The following is a 19,353-nucleotide window of genomic DNA, read 5'->3' as shown; positions in this document are numbered from 1 at the left end:
GACCAGGAGAGTGGGCAAAGAAATAGTTGATGGAGTACAATGTGGCAAAATGTGAAGTTATTCACTTTATTAAGAAGAATTGAGGTGTATTTTCTCAATGGGGAAAGGCTTTGGAAATCTCAAGCACAGATTTCTTCAGTAATATGGACATTTTTCAAGACATTACTATTTATTTCCCTGAGTTCCCTAACTTCCATGTCTTTCTCCACAGTAAATACTGACATAAAATATTTGATTAGTATTTGTATTTTATTTTAATATAATCTGTGGAAGCCAGGAGTCTTAATTTTGTTAAGGTTAATATAAAGTTCAGTTAGCAGTTAGGAAGGCAAGCGCAATGATACCATTCATTTCAAGAAGGCTAGAGTATGAGAGGAGAGGTGTACTACTGAGGTTGTATAAGGCTCTGGTCAGACCACATTTGGAATATTGAGCAATTTTGAACCTGATACATGAGGAAATGTGCTAATCTTGAAGGGAGTTCAAAGGATGTTTAAAAGAATGATCTCTGGGATGAAGAGCTTGTCATATGAGGAGCTGTCAAGGACTCTGGGTGTGTACTCAGGGTTGAGAAGGATTGAAACTCAGAGTATTGAGTGGGTGGAATAGAGAGGATGTGGAGAAGATATTTCCACTAGTAAGAGAGACTGGAATGTGAGGGCACAGCGTTAGATTGAAGTATGGCCCTTTAGAAGGAATGGTTAATAAGTTTGCACATGACACCAAAATTGGTGATGCCGTGGACAATGAAGGAAGTTTCCTCGGAATACAAAGGGACTTTGAACAGGTGGGCAAATGGGCTGAGGAGTGGCATAGGAGTTTAATTTCGATAAATGTGAGGTGCTGCATTTTGGTAAAGCAAATCGAGGCAGGACATAAGCACTTAATATTAAGGTTCTGAGGTGTGTTGCCAAACACAGACCGTGGGGTGCAGGTTCATTATTCCTTGAAAGTGAAGTCACAGGTAGACAGGGCAGTGAAGAAGGCATTTGGTAGGCTTATCTTTTTTGGTTAATGCATTGAGTATGTGAGTTGGAAGGATATGTTGGGGCTGTACAAGATATTGGATAAGACACTTCTGGAATAGTGTGTTTAATTCTGGTCTCCTTGCCAAAGGTTATGTTAAAGATTATGTTAAACTTGAAAGGGTTCAGAAAAGATTTACAAGGATGTTGCCAGGGTTGGAGGGTTTGAGCAATAAAGAGAGGCTGAATAGACTGGGGCTATTTTCCCTGGAGCATTGGACACTCTAGGTGACGTTTTAAAAATTCATTAGCATGATGAGGGTGTCGCTGGCTAGGCCAGCATTTGTTATCCATCCCTAATTATCCAGAGGGTATTTAAGAGTCAACCACATTGCTGAGAGTCTGGAGTCAAATGTAGGCCAGACTAGATCAAGATAACAGTTTCTTTCCCTAAAGAACAGTAGTGACCCAGATGGGTTTTTCTGACAATCTATAATGGTGTCATGGTTATCATTGGGCGTTTATTTCCAGATTTTTATTGAATTCAAAGTTCACCATCTGAATTGGCAACATTCGAACCTGGGTCCCTAGAACATTACCTGGGTCTCTGAATTAACAGTCCACTGATGATGTCAGTAGGCCATCACCTCCCCTATAGCTCGAACCCTCCAGCCCTGGCAACATCCTTGTAAATCATCTACCTGCACTCTGAATGCCTGACATTGTGATGCAGTTGGAAAGAAGACCTGGAGTGCTGTTCTACTTAGAAGTTGTGACCCGGATTAGCAGATCTCTGAAGTTGTGGGGAATACCGCAAAGATAGACAGTTCTTGCAGTCACTAGGAGAGGAACAAGTTGGGATCATTGTAAGGTCATTCTGCATTTGTGAACACTCCTGGAATAGAAAATGAACTCCTTGTTCTCAAGAAGAAAAGAGTGGGAGTTGAGTTTGTAGTGTTGCATCATTTGCAGGGTTATGAAAGGAATAAGGAGTCAGGCTTAATCATGTTTTGAGAGAGTGATGCTCAAGAGAATGTGGCAGAAGCTCACATTGCCCCCTCTTTGGTCTGACAGGTATTCCACTTGTTAGATCATCTGAAACATTTTCTCTGCAACATCAGCCAGCACTAACCATTACTGTTTTTACATAAGCAACATCAATTATCTACGAAGTGCTTTAAGTAAATAGTTTTTAATAAGTATACATTTTCATTGACAAAAATCATATCTCAAATTTTAAAGTACTTTTCAGATACTTAGGTGAAAGAAATAGCCTTCATCTTCAAAATCAGAAGTAATTTATTTAATTGAAATTGAAGGCTAAATACTGAAGATATTGAGCTTGTTAATTGGCTTGGAGAATAGTCAAACCAGAGGAACACAACTTGATTAAGGTTACACGTTTTTGGAAAATAAACTAATATTTTCAATTTTTTGTTAGAAGTTCTTGAAACTACAGTATGTAATAACATGGCATCTTAAAAAAAAATTACAGTCCTCCCATTTTCCGTTCATATTGTATTTTCGGATGTAAAATAGATTATCCTGAACTGGAAGTATTTCAAATAATAGTGTGTAGTGTTAATCAGCAATCAGTTGCAACATTACCACCTTGATGCGCTTCTCTTATAGGAGTGGACATGCTCTTATGGCGTTCATGTTCTCTCGCCAAGAAGGAAAACTAAACAGACAGCAGACAGTAGAATTTGGCCATCACATCTTGAAAGCCCATATTTTCAAGGTAAGCATTGATCCAATGAATTTTTCTTACAAAAAGAAAACTCTCGCTATATGCTTAGATGTGCATTATATACCAGATACATAATTTAAATAGGATGACAGCTTTTAGTTTTATGTTTAAGGAGCATTTGATGAATACTAAAAATATATAAAGGTCAACCATCTAAAAGGAATTCTTACATTCAGTCTGAGGTGCACAATTTATATTTGTTATCATTTTTTAGAGTTTTGATTTCAAACATTTGGATTTAAATAGGTCTTTCCAGAAGCATGATTTTAAACCAGTATATGTCAGAGGCCAAGTCTGAAAGCCACCTGGAATGTTATGGAAATTTGTTTATATTGTGGGATCCACAACAGGAGGGGGGAAAGATCTCCTGCTGTAGCAGCATCTTGGATGATCAAATTTTAGAGTTTATTTCAAAACTTTTCAGAACATAGAACTGTACAGCACAGGAATGGGCCCTTCAGCCTACAATGTTATGCCAAACGTAATGCCAAATTAAACTAATCCCTTCTGCCTGCCCATGGTCTTACCTTAAATGGCTGCTCTCTAGTATTAGACATTTCAATTCTGAAAGAAAAAGATTCCTACAATCAACCCTATCTATGCCTCTCATAATTTTACAAACTTCTTTCAGGTTTCCCCTCAGCCTCTCCAACTCCATAGAAGACAGACCTAATTGTCCAGCCTTTCCTTATAGATCATGCCCTCTAATCCAGGCAGTATCCTGGTAAACATCTTCTGCACCCTCTCCAAAGCTTCTATATTCTTTCTTTAATGTGGTGACCAGAATTGAATGCATTTCTCTAAATGCAGCCTAACCAAAATTGTAAAGCCGCAGTATCAGTTCCTGACGTTTTGTACTCGGTTCCTCAACTGATAAAGGCAAGCATGCGTATGCCTTCGTTACCACTCTATCTACTTGTGTGGCTACTTTCAGGGAGCTGGGGGCTTGAAACCCAAGATCCTTTTGAACATCAATGCTTTTAAGGGTGCTGCCATTAACTGTATACTTTTCCTTAATATTTGATCTGACTCTGCCACTCAGGCAGCGCATTCCATGCCTCCACCACTCTCTGGGTAAAGAACCTACCCCTGACATCCCCCCCTATACCTTCCACCCTTCACCTTAAATTTATATCCCCTTGTAACACTCTGTTGTACCCGGGGAAAAAGTCTCTGACTGTCTATTCTATCTATTCCCCTGATCATCTTATAAACCTCTATCAAATCACCCCTCATCCTTCACCGTTCCAATGAGAAAAGGCCTAGCTCTCTCAACCTATCCTCGTATGACCTATTCTCCATTCCAGGCAATATCCTGGTAAATCTCCTCTGCACCCTCTATGTTCTATGTATGTTCTATCTCCCAAAGCCCGGATTAAACTCCATCTGCCATTCCTTCACTCATCTGCAACTGATCTAAATCCTGCTATCCTTCTACACTGACTACAACTTTCCAATGCTTATGTCATCTGCAAACTGACCAACCCATCCATCCATGTTTTCATCCAAGTCATTTATATAAATCACAAGCTACAGATGCCCCAGTATAGATCCCTGCAGAACACCACTCACACAGATCTAGCCAGAAAACCACCTTTCACCACTACTCTCTGTCTTCTATGGGCAAGCCAATTCTGAATCTAAGCGGCCACGTCACAGTGGATCCCATGCATCGAAACCTTCTCAATGAGCCTTTTAGGTTCAGTTCAAAGAAGACTTGACTGAAATCAGATGCAAGTAGAATGCTTCCTATAGAAAGGTAATTGTTTAGTGTACTTAGAAAACTAAATTACCTTGGTGAAAAGATGCAGTTAATGAAACCTTCAGCCAAGATTGTTTGGTTAGAAATCTGGATTGTGTATTTAAAGCTGAGCGAGTCTGCGATCTCAGATATGAGTACAGCAGAATCTTGATTATCCAAAGGACACTGGCAGGGAGTATTTCGTTCGGTTAATCGAATGCCATGTAACATAGTTTAGCAAAGCACCGAGACCTTGCGATCTTGCCGGATAATCCAATATACAGATAATCAAATGCTGCATAACTGAGGTTCCTCAGTATTCCAGGAAAAAGCTTTGCAGCTCACACAATTGGAACTGAGAGAAAGCAATGAATTCAAACCCATAGATTTGATTGGCAAAAGTTTTTCTGGCTTTTGAGTACCTAAACTGATAGTGTTTGGGATATGATTTGCGCATGTTTTGAAATTGTTAAGTGCTATATATAGATAACTTTGTTTCATTTTTATTTCTTCTTGCAATAAGCTTCTGTCATGTTCAGTGGTAATATTAGCTGGGATCATGATCAATGGGGGCTTTAAGATGGATCTGACCTGATTGAATTTAAAAGGGATCTGTGTCTCTTCAAAAGAAATTAGTACGTTGTGGTGCTGGACAAAATGGCTGAGTTGTCCATATTTTGAAAATATTTTTCTATACTACTAAGTTTACTGGGAGAAGATATGACAATGAAGAATTTGAAATTTTTGACTAAGGCTAAACTGAGAGAGTTTAAAAACTAAAGTTTGTTTTTAACTCACTCATTGGATGTAAACATTGTACCAGTATTTATTGCCCATCTGTGGGTGCCCTTGAGAAGGTGATGTTGAGCAGTTTTCTTGATGCACTGCAATCCATTTGGTTTAGATACACCCTCAATCCCTTTAGGAATCAAGTTCCAGGATTTTGACTTAGTGACAATGCAGGAATGATGATCTATTTTCAAGTCAGGATGCTGGATGGCTTGGAGGGAAACATACAGGTGGTGGTGTACTCATGTATTTGCCATTGTCCTTCTGGATGCTGGTGGTCATGGATTTGAAAGGTGGTGTCTGAGGAGTCTTCGAAAATATTTGCATGGCATTTTGTAGATGGTCTACACTGCTATTGTTGAACATTGGTGCTTGAGCAAGTGAATGATTGTGGATGTAGTGTCTGTCAAGAGACCTCCTTTGTCCTGGATAGTGTCAAGTTTCTTCAGTGTTTCTTGGAATTGTACTCATGCAGGCAGGTGTGTATTTTCCATCGCACTCCTAGCTTGTGCCTTGTAACTTGAAGACAAGTTTTGAGGAGTCAGGAGGTGAATTACTCACTGCGGTATTCATAGCCTCTGGTTTGTTCTTGTAGCCACAGTATTTATATGGCTAGTCCAGTTCGCTTACTAGTCAATGGTAATCCCTAGGATGGTCATTGTCTGACACTTGCATAGTGTGAATGTTAATTGGTACTTGCCAGGCAAGCTTGGAGATTAGGCAGGTCTTTCTGCCTTTGGACATGGACTAATCCTATAACTAATTGTGAATGATGCGGAACATTGTGTAAATATCAGCAATAGTCTCCACTTCAACCTTATGATGGATGGATGGATGGGTTGTGGAATTAACTAGGATACAAAAATGAAAACCGTAAGAACTGCAGATGCTGTAAATCAGAAGCAAAAACAGAAATTGTTGGAAAAGCTCAGCAGGTCTATTCACATCAGAGTTAGCTTTTTAGGTCGGGTGACCCTTCCTCAGAATATTGCCCTTACTGACATGGTAGAACAGCTAGTAGAAATACAATAAATTGAGATATTTTAGGAGGGTGATCCTCGATAGTTTCCTGACTGTAAATATGACTTGAGTTAGACTGGAAGAAGAGGAGTCCATGAAAAAGAGAGGTGACTTGCAAATTCCGTAACGCAACACAATTTTCAAAAATGTAACTAAAAAGACTGGAGATAAAGAGGATGACGCTGAACTGTTATACTCTTCTTTAATGGAAGTGTAACAAACTGGCCCTGAATTTTCAGAGTTATACCAACAGGCTAATCGGAAATTGAATCTGACCATAAGGTGTACGAGTCAAAGTAGATCAGCCTATTGAGTATATTTCATCATTCAATAAAGTTGTGACTCATCTAATAATTCTCCACTCCACTTTCTTTCCTTGTTCCCATAATCACTGATTCCCTTATTGACTCAAATCTTTCAACTTGTAATATGTTTAATGACCCCTCTTCAACAGTTCTCTAGTAAAGAACACGAATGGTACATTACACTCTTGGAAAACAAATTTCTCCTTAACTCGATCTTAAGTGTATGACACTTTACATCTGTCTGGTGTTAGTCTCTCTGGTCTTAGTCACCCTTACAGGGGAAACAATATCTTTGCGTAAGTTATCTTCTCATTCTTCTGCTCTCCAATGAACGTGTCCAACTACTCAACCTCTCCTCCTGTGAGAAACTCTTTCAATGTCCAGGATCAGGTGAAACCAAGGACTGCAGATGCTGAAGATCAGAGTCGAAGAGTGTGGCGCTGGAAAAGCATAGCTGGTCAGGCAGCATCCAAGGAACAGGAGAATCAATGTTTCAGGGATAAGCCCTTCATCAGGAATGAATTCTCCTGCTACTCAGATGCTACATGACTGGCTGCGCTTTTCCAGCGTTACACTCTTCGACTCATGCCCGGGGTCAATCTAGTGAACCTCACTTAAATTGCTCCAATATCAGTTTATCCTTCCTAAAGCAAGGGGACCAGACTGTTCACGGTATTTCAGATGTGGTTTGACTAGTGCCTTGTTTTCCTGAAGGGTTTATGCCCGAAATGTCAAATCCTTTCCTCGAATGCTGCCTGACCTGCTGTGTTTTTCTGGCACCACACTTTTCGACTCTGATATCCAACATCTGTATTCCTCACTTTCTCCTAGTGCCTTGTTTAGTATTAGCAAGACTTGCTTAGTTTTATATTTTGTTGCCTTTGGAATAAAGGCTAGCAGCCCATTTACCTTCCTCATTACCCGCTGAACCAGGATGCGAGCCTTTTGTGATTTATCCACGAGGACTGCCAAACTCTGTGGTGCTAAGTTTCCTGCAGTCTCTCTCCATTTACATTATATTCAGCACTTCTATTTTCTCTGCCCCAAAGTGCATGCCTTCACATTTTCCCAGATCTTCCATTTTCCAAGTATTTGCCCACTCACCTAACCTATGTCCCTTGCAGTCTGTATATTCTTCAGTACTTGCCACCCCACCTATTTTTGTTATTTGCAAACTTGCCTCATCTAACTCATTAATATATATTGTAAATGAATTGTAGTCATAGCTCTGATCCCTGTAGTAATCCATTAGTTATAGGTTGCCATCCTGAAAATGCCTCTTTTATTCCAACTTTCTGTCTTCAGCCAACGTTCCAATCCTCTATCCCTACTAATAAAGTTTAGGCAGTCTAATGTGTGGTACTTGTGTTAATACCTGCTGGAAGTCCAAATATGTTAGTTACACCTCCTGGTTCTCCTTTATCAATCCTACTTGTTACTTCCTCAAAGAAGTCTAAAAATTTGTCAGGTGTTTTCCCTTCATGTAGCCATGCTGACTGTGATCATATTATGCATTTCTAAATGCTCTGCTATTGTATCCTTTATAATAGCCACAAATAATTTCCCAATAATCGCAAACTTTTTTTGCACCTGCGTTCTAATTAGTTTCCTTTTTTGAATAAGGATTACATGATAGTTTTCCAATCTTCTGGTACTTTTACAGAATCTACAGATTCTTGGATCTTTACTATCCCTGTAGCTACTTCCTGTAATCATCCAAGATGCAGAAAATTCCCTGCAGGGAAACTATCAACCCTTCATTAGTTTCCACTGTATTCTTTTCTCCAATCATAGTTTCTTCCGTGCACACTCCCCCCCCAGTTATTTCATTATTCCTTATCTGTGGAATTGTCCTGTACTGTGAAAACTGATGTAAAGTATTTGTTCAACTTCTTTGTAGTTTCCCATTTCCTTATTGTTATTTCCTCAGCCTCATTGTCTAAGAGGCCTGTGTTCACTTCAGCCCTTGTCTTCCATTTTGATATGACTTGTTTGTTCACACTCAAATTCGTTTACTCCTTTTTTTTAGGGTCATCATTTGTTGACTTTTACAGTTTTCCCCATCCTCTGGCTTGCCACTAATCTGGGCCACATTTTGTATTTCTTATACTTCAATTTGATATTATCCTTAAATTTCCTTAGTTAACCATGGTTGGTTTATCCCCTTCCTAGAATACTCTGTCCTCACTGTGATATATCTTTACTGAGAGTCATGAACACTTTTCTTAAATGTCTGCAATTGCTCCCTAAGTTTGGTTGGTCCTCTTTTCCTTCCTTCTCAGATTGACAGTCACTGCTTCCATCTGATCTCGGATTTTGACATTGCCCTCTCCATTGCTACCAATAATTCTATTATACTTCCTCTAATTCACAATCCCAATCACAAATCACGAGGCTTTACTCATTAACATCAACACTCAAAAAGCTATGAGGCAAGGTGCATTCTATTCTCCTTAAGTTTGGAAGTAAATATTGTCATGTGGACTCAAAACATTGTTACATTTATGTTGAAAGTACATAGTTATATCTCTAGGTTGAATGATAAAGTGCATCTGTATACAGTTTGTGTTTTGCAAAAGGCTAGGAGACTATGCTCAAAGATCAACACCTTCAAACCATAACTTCATAAGCTCCATCGATCTTTTCTGTGTGGACATATAGAACAGGCCAATGCTTTCTTGAAACTGTAAGCTACAACTGTGGCGGCATGGTGGCTCAGTGGTTAGCACTGCTGCTTCACAGCACCATTTGGTTCTAGCCTTGGGCGACTGTGCGGAGTTTGCACATTCTACCTGTCTCTGAATGGGTTTCTTCTGGGTGCTCCACTTTGCTCCCATAGCCCAAAATTGTGCAGGTTAAGTGGGTTGACCATGGTAAATTGTCCACAGTGTCAAGGGATGTGCAGGCTAGGTGGGTTAGATATGGTAAATGTGGGATTATGGGGTAGGGCAGGGAGCTGGGTCTGGGTTGGAAACTCTTCGGAGGGTCGGTGCTAATTTGATGGGCCAATTTGTCTTTCCACACTGCAGGAGCTCTATGATTCTATGGTATGGATTTTGTTCACAGTTCATAAAGCAGATAAGAGCATGTCTTTAACATAATATTTAAGTGTTACCTAGAATGTTTAAGAACTTCAGAAAATAAAATGTAAGGAACTTGAATTTTAAATCTAATAATTCATGTTTTAAATTATTGCAGGGCCTAAGCAAAAAGACAGGAATATCCTCCAGTGTTCTTCAAGCACTATGGATAAGCTATAGCAGTGATGGATTGTCTGCTGCCCTTACGTCCTTGCGAAATCTTTACACTCCCAATGTGAAGGTAAGGGGCTTTGTATAGTTGCAGCGATATTACATTTATTCTACATTGTGAGCAATTCTTTAACAATTTCCTTTGTATTACTCCGTATGTGGCTGATGAAGGATCACATAGGAGCTGAATTTTATTCAGTTTTGTATTTATTGGAAGTGAAACATTTACAAGCATATTACCTCTTAATCAAACTCCTTTCCGTTTTATGCTTGTGAAACCCCATTTAATGCTCTTCACCTGCATATAATTTGCACAACTGATATACAACTAACATTCCCTTTATCTCCTAAGTAAAACTTAGCTCACATAAACAGCAGTTTAAAAAAATTCCATATGCTGTACAGAGCATTAAATTGCAAAATGCACTTCTAGGGTCCCTAACGGTTTTTTCATTCAGCCATTTATTATTGCAAAAGAATGAGATTTACATTGAATTACTTCATTTCATAGATATCTTTATTCTCCAGTTTTGTTTCAGGTCAACAAGATTAATACAAACTTTCTGTCACAACTTTTGCACAATAACCTACCAGTGTAGGAAAATAGCAATGTAAAGTATTCTATTTCAGCTTAGAGGGTATAGATATAATGCTTGTGTCTTCCTTCTGCTAAGGAAAGCTCTGTAGAACCTGACTCCAATTTTAATATTGAATCAATGCTTGAATTAAAGTTATTTCACTTCAAGTTGAGATTTTTAAGAACTGAACCATGACTTAAAGTAAGGATGTCTTGGTGACCATTCTATGTGGTGCATGGCCTAATGTATTTCGTAGTTCAAATAAGTTAATATTAATTTATATTCTGTACCATTATTCTCACAGTGCAATTATATTTTGTGGGTAGTTGACCAAGGAACTGAAATAAATCTGCTGTTTTGGACCTCAGCAGTTTACCATCACCCTTACTTCCCGAATTAGTCTTCAGAACCTTTGAGGATTCAAGGACCAAAGTTACAGCCGTCATTTCCCAATTCCCACCTAGCACTGACTTAATGTAGATAAGGTCATATTTATTGCTGTTTCAAATTAATAGATGGAAATTAAGAAATAGGATTATATACCATTCATTATGTTCTTCCAATATGCAGAATGTTAACCATTTTTGAACTATTAGTAAGAATTATGTATAACACAGTCATTATTAACAAGCACAAATAAACTTTTAATCAGAAGTTCGTCATTTATAATTCCAGAATTGTTTTTATTTTAAATCGTTAAACTTCAAAATGACTTTAACATATTAAAGAGGCAAAGATATCAGTTTACAATAGAAAATTTATTTTTTCTTAACGGTTTAAGCAGAACTTATCTGTTACAGTTCATAAGAGAAACAGCATTTGTTATTAACGTCAAATTTTATGATACAAAGCATTTGGAAATTCAGAAGCCCTCTAGAAAAAGATAGGAAACTGAAATCCAGATAACATGAGTGGGACAACCATTTACTATTCATGTCCTCTTGCAACTGTTGCATGTGGGGAAATTCTGCAAACCAAATATTCTCAAAAATGTTGCAACAATCCCTGGAATGAAAATAGATGTTTAAAGAAAAAGTTGAACACTCAGCGACTAACTGAAAGAAGTTGACTCAATTTTTCACTTCTTGTAAAATTAACATAAGTTTTACCATATATTAAACTAGCCAAACAAATCAAGCAATACTAATTTAATGCTATACTTTTTCAGTACTTGGTGTTTAAATCTGATTCCCCTTTACTGTAGTTCCACACAAGAGTGGCTTTTTATAGTATAAATATAATGAAGATTAGTTTGCTTCTTTTGGAATTCACCAAATATGCCACATCTGTTTGAAGTTCACTTCAATTTCTCCTCCATATTCCAGCTACACTCTGAAGCCAGATTTTATGGGAATTCTTCCATTATCTTTTGGTTAAGCAATCCTCCAACTTTGACAGTTTCAACAACCATGAACTTCTCACCTCAAGCTTAGGCTTCTCTATATTTGTGCTTGCTGATTTAAAATCTGGTTTTAAAAAGACCTTGACACTACTTTACTTGATTGACACAGACACAGCACAAGCCGTTTGTTTTCACTATCAGGATCCCTGGAAATCTTTTCACTTAGGTTCAAGCAATCTTCCAGTGTCCTTCTCACTCATGAAGTCTAGCTCTGAACTAATTGCTTACTTCTCCGAGTGGTGTTACGATACAGGGAAAGCAAGCTTAAGTAAATCAGACGCTGGATTCACAACATTGTTTCTCACCAGACTTTACAAATAACCAATTTTGAACACAAGTTTATAACTTAAATTATTAATAATAAATTCTTCATTTTTAACTTCAGAACACACATGAACTACAAGGCAATCTTAATTAATATCTATAATCTAAGCCCAATCCTCTTTGATCACCAAACCTAACCCCTCACACCAACAGACAGACAATTGCCAGATTATTAATATTTGCAATGATGAATGTCAAGCCTTCATGAAATTTATTAGATTATATTACAGGCACGTAGGATTGTATCTTGCAGAATTGTATCTTGCTTAATTTTCAAAGTCACCAGTCAATGCATACAGCTTCTGCCGGTCGCTGGAAACTGTTCTTGACTTCTTAAATATAGAACGTAGAACAGTACAGCACAGGAACTAAAGCTTTGGCCTATGATGTTGTAGCTGGACTAATCCTTTTGCCTGTCCTTGGTCCATATCTCTCCATTGGGGTGGCACAGTGGTTAGCGCTGCTGTCTCACAGTACCTGAGACCTGGGTTCAATTCCCGACTCAGGCGACTGACTGTGTGGAGTTTGCACGTTCTCCCCGTGTCTGCGTGGGTTTCCTCCGGGTGCTCCGGTTTCCTCCCACAGTCCAAAGATGTGCGCGTCAGGTGAATTGGCCGTGCTAAATTGCCCGTAGTGTTAGGTAAGGGGTAAATGTAGGGGTGTGGGCGGGTTGCGCTTCGGCGGGTCGGTGTGGACTTGTTGGGCCGAAGGGCCTGTTTCCACACTGTAAGTAATCTAATCTAATCATTCCTTGCATATTTGTGTGCTTATCTAAAATATCTACCATATCTGTCTTCACCACCACCGTCCTTGGTAGCACATTCTTGACTCCCACCACACTCTGTGTAACAGGTTTGCCCCTCATATCTCCTTTTGAACTTTTCTCTTCCTCACCTTAAATACATGTCCCCTACTTTTAGATATTTCAGCTCTGAGGGTGAAACAAAATTGTGACCATCCACCCTAACTATGCATCTCATAATTTTACCTACTTCTACTAAGTCTTCCCTCTGCCTGCACCGTTCCAGAGAAAACAACAGGTTTCCTACTCTGTCTTTATATCTCATACACTCTAATCCAGGCAACATTGTGGTAAACCTCTTCTGCACCCTCTGTGAAGCTTCCTCATTCCTTTCTATAATATGATGACCAGAATTGAATGCACAATTCACACTATCCACAACTCCACTGATCAGTGGTATCATCTACAAACTTACTGACCCACTCATCTACATTTTCTTCCAAGTCACTTATAAAAATCACAAACAATAGAGGTCCTAGTATGGATGCCTGCAGAACATGACTTGTCATGGACTTCCAGCCAGAAGAACACCTGTCTACCACTCCTGTCTGTCTGTCTTTGGGCAAGCCAATTCTGAATCCAAGTGGCAGATGGAGTTTAATCCAGATAAGTGCACTTTGAAAGATCAAATGTTAAGGAAAAGTATACAGTTAATGGCAGAACCCTCAACAGGGTTGATGTACAGAGGGATCTTGGGGTTCAAGTCCAAGTCAACCTGGATCACATGTGTCTTAATTTTCCAGATGAGCCTACCATGAGGGATCTTGTTGAAAGCCTTACTAAAATCCATGTAGACAAGCTCCACTGCTCTACCCTCATCAATCACCTTTGTCACCAACTTGAAAAGCCATGCTGATTTCCCTAATTAGGCCATGCTTTATCGAATGTGTCTAAATCCTATCCATAAGAATTTTCTCTAGTAGCTTGCCAACCATGATGTGGAGCTCACATGTCTATAGTTTTCTGGATTATCCCTATTTCCCTTCTTGAACAGAGGAACTACATTAGCTATTCACCAGTTCTCTGGGACATTTCCAGTGGCTAGTAGGATATAAAGATCTTGATCAGGGCCCCAGCAATCTCCACTCTAGCCTCGCTCAATAACCTGGGGTAGATATCACCGAGCCCTTGGGATGTATCCGTCTTCAGGCTCTTCAAGAGATTCAATACCACTTCTTTCTTGACTGTCAAAATGGTCAAGCATATTAGCATGCTCCATGCTAATGTCGCTATCCTCCATATCCTTCTGGATGAATGCCGATGCAAAGTACTCATTTTGGATTTTGCCGCACTCTTCTGCCCTCAAGCACAAGTTCCCTTCTTCATCCTTATGTGGTCCTACCTTCTCCCTTGTTATCCTCTTGTCTTAAATGTATGTAGAGAATGCCTTGGGATTCTCTTTAACTCTATTCACTGAGGTCATTTTATGGCTCTTTCTTACTCTCCTAATTCTTTGCTGGAGCTCTTTCCTGCTTTCTTTATATTCCTCACTGTCCCTGTCCATTTTTAGCTTTTTAAATCTTATATATGCTTCTTTTTTCCTTTTGACTAAAATCCCAACCTCCTCCATTATCCAAGGGTCCCTTACTTTTTCATCCTTGTCCTTCCTCCTCACTGGGAATTCCAATCCTGAACTCTGATCAGTAGATTTTAAAATAACTTCTACATATTAAATGTGGACTCGCCTGAGAACAGCTCCTCCCAATTAACAATCCTTACCTCCTGCCTAAAGCTGACATAATTTGCCCTCCCCCAATTTAGTCTCAGGACATTCAACAAGTCATTAACTGGAGAATAATGGTAGAGAGCAAAAAGAAGCCCAGTCCTTCACTTTCCAAAGCAGCAATGCCTCCTCCTAAAAAAAAAGTTGACTTTTGGTTTCTCATCCATTTTTTGCATTCTCTGCAACTGATCCCTTTTGTTGATTCATGTTTTCAATATCCAACCAGCAATTCTGAGCATCATGACTTCTCTGTGCTGGTTATTCTATGCTGTTTTCAAGTAGTACTTGACCTGCGTTATCTTTTCAGGCCAATTTCCAATAGCAAACATTGGTCTCTTATTCTCTCTTTTTAAAAACAGCTACCGTTCAAAGTTCAATTCTCAATTGCAAGTCTCAGTTCCAAACCAAGAATGAGTAATAGAAAAGAAAAATAATGAATTACTCAACAGCAAGAAGGCACATAGATAAAAAAGCAACTCCCATAATCATCCTATCCATCTCCATGGTAAACTGTTTTGACCTGAGAACTGCAGGAATATTTCAAATTATTTAAATAAGTCCCAACGTCATGTCAGCTGATTTACTGTATATACTCATGTAAAATTCAAATTTTTTAAGACTTTTTAAAAGTTCAATTTATAGGGTTGACTGTTACACGGGCACTAGTTTTAAGAGGCTGAAGTTCATGCAGTTTGAAATACCATATTAGCAGAAGTTGATTTCATTGCTCAACTAATCCTGGGTAAAGAAGAAAAACACAATGAATTACGGTGAAGGTAATTACCGGATAAGTTATACATACCGGTACGAACATTTAACATGTCAAAGATTCATTAATATCCTGAAAAATCACAGTCTTCAACATCGTCATGGCCTGGTATAATAAAGCATTTATTAAATTATGGATGTGTAAGTGTCTTCAAGTTTCCCGTCCAATTCTTCTGTTTCCTTCCCATTTATTTTTGCATGTAATGAACCTCAACAACGTTAACAGATTTGTCAAAGAATTAAGAATATATGTCACAAATATATCTCTCTTTATTCAGATGTAATAACACAATTAAAATTAACTTTTTAACGAAATTAACATTTGAATGTATAATGAACAAAGTGTGATAAGTACCGATAGAGTTAGTACCGGTCTGAATGAATGAATGAATGAATCAATCAATCAATTAATCAATCAATCAAAACGTACTGTAGTAAACCAAGTGGGCTAAGTAGTTATGAGTGAATGAATGAATAGAAACTCAATATTGTAAACAAAGAACGATGAGTAGAGTTACTGGTATGAATGCATGAATGAATGCAACTTTGTTTGAGTTAATGGGAACATGCAGTTTCCTTTGTGAGAGGTTTATTATGTGATATAGTAAGGTCGATGTTTACGTGAGATTTATGGAAAATCAAGATTTTTTTGTCCAAAATATAAGGAGTTGACTTTTACATTAGATCAACTTTTACACATGTATATGGTAATATTGATTGCTTTATCACCATGAATAAAGTAGTGTCAATATATCCATTTAACACTGACTTTTCTTTAAGATAGTTTTGCTACAGACACCCTGTTCTGTGTGCTACAACCATGAACTTTTTTTCTAGTGCCTGCACTCCTGCTTTCAATCCATCCCATACACCAAGCTTCTATTTTTGATCTCTGTTTTCAGCTTTAATGCTGTCAGTGTTCATTGTTACTTCCAGGGTTTTCTGCCCTTGGACCTGGCCTGACTCACATTCTTGTCCTCCCTCTCTGTTCTTACTTGGTTCTTGTGTTCAGCTCCTCCATTGCCAGCTAATTTCTCCTCTCAGTACAGAAGCTATTGATTCTATCTAGTGGCAGATTGGTCTGTGCAGGTAGTCCTCGCTAGCTAACTACTTCTGCCACTAGATGGCACCTGGTCAATCTCAAAGTGGCATCCGTTCTTTAAATATTCTTTAAATTTTTAAATATTCTTTAAATTTTTTAAAATTCTTTAAAATTCTTTAATTCTTTAAATATTTTACAGTGCATTTTACTGTATATTTATTGACTTATTTTATTTTGCAAATTGTTTCAGCTGGGAATGGACATTTCTCCATGTTTGATACGTTGTTTCAAATTTTACATTTGGTAAGAAGGAATTTAGTTTCGGCTTTAACATGGATACTTGTGGGAACCTGTGACTCTATAAAGTTGTGATTTTGGAATGCAAGCATAACTTTAAATGATACGTTACTATATTGGCATAATTGTGGATCTCTTGGCCCTACCAAAGGTTCACAGATAGTCACCCACAAAAAGTTTTCTCACTTCCAGTTCTCACCTCATTAAATAAACACAGGGGGATAACCTTTGACCACAGTTGTTTTCCAGTTCCTCAACCAAGTGTTCCATTTATTTACAGTTAACTTGTCAATTACTAAAATTATAATTATACCTTTAAAACATAAAATATCCAGTTACAGCACAAGCCTTTGAGATTAGTCTAGATCTTGAGTCAAAGCAAGGATTAATTTGGTTAATTTGATCAGTTTTGTGTGAAACAGTCTAGTTTGCTGCTGATACTTGCATTGTCTTTTGTAGTTGAAGTATCCTGGACCAATTTTGTAAGTATTTTAAGGCAACACTCTTTCAGAAGGTTTTTATTATTATTTAGGATGAAAGCGCAAACCCACTGGTATAAATAAATTAGAATATTCAAAGTGGGTTTTGGAATAATATTCTATTTCTATAACAAATTGTAGGTGAGTCGATTGTTGATTTTGGGAGGGGCGATTGTGAACTACCGAACTGAAGTCCTGAACAATGCGCCCATCTTCTGTGTTCAGTCGCATCTTGGTCATCAGGAAATGGTAAATCTGTTGCTTGAATTTGGAGCTACCGTTGACCATGTTTCTGAAAGTGGGATGACTCCCTTTTGTCATGCCGCAGCTGCAGGACACTTGAATATTGTGAATCTTCTTTGCAAGAAGGGAGCAAAGGTAAGGATAGTTTTGTTGAAGATCTCTGAAATAAACTTGTAGATTTAATTGCTGTAATATCCACCAAAATTCATAAGTATATTTTTGTCAATTTCAATGATTATTTTTGTATTTGTGTGGATTTTTCTAAGTCATAAGAAAGGAGGAACCAATCTTAAACTGCAAAAATCAACAACATAATTCATTATAATTCATTATGCCATGCGATTGCAAACATCACAAATTTTCATGCCATCTGAAAACGTACTAATCAGACCATCTACATTCTTTTCTAGGTCATTTATCTATATTGCAAACAGCAGAAGCCCCATCACTGGTCACAACCTCAAGTCAGAAAAGCACCCCTGTAAAACTGCCAAGTGTTTTTTGTAACTGAGCCAATTTTGGATCCAACTTACCAACTCACTGTGGATCCCATGTGACTTAATCTCCTCAACTAGGCTGCTGTGAGGGACTTTGCCTGAGTAAAGTCCACGTAGACAACATGCACTGCCCTGCTCCCATTCACGGTTTTCGTCACTTTCTCGGGAAGCTCAATTAGATTTGTGAGACCTCTCCCTCACAAACTATGTTGACTATTCCTAAGTCCATTCTTTTCCAAGTGCAAGTAAATCTTGTCTCGAGGAATCCAGTAATTTCCTTACCACCAGTGTAAAGCTTACTGGGTTATAATTTCCTGGATTTTCCCTGTTGCCTTTCTTAAACAAAGGATCACCATATTCTGCAATCCTCTGGGACCTTGCCAGACTAAAAAGATCTCTTGTCAAAACCACAAAAATTTCCCATGTCTCCCTCAGTGTTCTGGGATAGATCCCATCAAGCCCTGGGGACTTGCCTACCTTAATGTTTCTCAAGATATCGAACACTGCATCCTTCTTAATATGGACATGCCCAATAATGTCAACATATCGTCCTTGTCTTTCCCTTTAGTGAAATACTAATATGAAGTACTCATTAAGGACCTCACTTACGTCCTCTGGCTCCACTCATAAATTCCCTCTTTTGTCCTTCGTGGATCTACTCTTTTCTTCGTTTCGCCCTTGCTCCCAATATATGTATAAAATGCCTTGGGATTCTCCTTAATCCTATTTTTCAAAGACATCTCATGGCCCTTTTGCAACCCTCATAATTTCTAGTTTAAGTTCTTTCCTGCTTCCTTTATATTCCTCAAGGGCCTTCCTTTTCCTTGCACATCCTTCCTTTTCCTTTTTGATAAAACTTTAAATACCGCTTTATTCATTTATGGGATGTGGGTATCACTGGCTGGCCAGCATTTATGGCCCTTGAAAAGGTGGTGGTTTGCTGCCCTCTTGAACTGTTGCAGTGCAACCATAATGCTCTTAGGGAGGGACACCTGATGTGAGTTGACCCACAATGCCCTTAGGAAGGGAGTTCCAGGACTTTGACCCAACAACAGTGAAGGAATGGCAATCCGTTTCCAAGTAAGAATGATGAGTGGTTTGAATGGGAACTTAAGATGGTGGTGTTCCCATGTATCTGCTGCTCTTGTCTTTGGAAGTGATCAGGGATTTAATGGAACTTGCTGTCTGAGTATGTTTGAATTTCTGGAATGCATCCTGTGAGTTGTATATGCTGCTGTGACTGAGCATGGTGGTGGTGGGAGTGGACTTTTGTGGTTGTGGTGCCAATTAAGCAAACTGCTTTGTCCTGGATAGTGTCAAGCTTCTTGACTATTGTTGGAGCTGCGCCTGTCTAGGCAAGTAGAAAGTATTCCATTG

The 19,353-nt window shown here is 38.5% G+C and overlaps 1 protein-coding gene across 4 annotated transcripts in view; it reads left to right on the top strand.

The window, feature by feature from the left end:
* Positions 1–19,353, top strand: part of LOC132817089 (protein TANC1-like) — a 250,421-nt gene that overhangs the window by 193,332 nt on the left and 37,736 nt on the right. For all 4 annotated transcript variants that reach the window (XM_060827218.1, XM_060827216.1, XM_060827215.1 and 1 more), the window contains 3 exons: positions 2,598–2,706; positions 9,769–9,891; positions 17,378–17,614. In XM_060827218.1, coding sequence (XP_060683201.1) covers positions 2,598–2,706; positions 9,769–9,891; positions 17,378–17,614 — 469 coding nt within the window. The remainder of the gene's footprint in view (positions 1–2,597; positions 2,707–9,768; positions 9,892–17,377; positions 17,615–19,353) is intronic.

Source organism: Hemiscyllium ocellatum, chromosome 7, assembly GCF_020745735.1.
Source record: "Hemiscyllium ocellatum isolate sHemOce1 chromosome 7, sHemOce1.pat.X.cur, whole genome shotgun sequence".
NCBI classification, from domain to species: domain Eukaryota; kingdom Metazoa; phylum Chordata; class Chondrichthyes; order Orectolobiformes; family Hemiscylliidae; genus Hemiscyllium; species Hemiscyllium ocellatum.
Note: the sequence above shows the minus strand (reverse complement) of the source record. Positions and strands in the feature narration are given on the sequence as shown.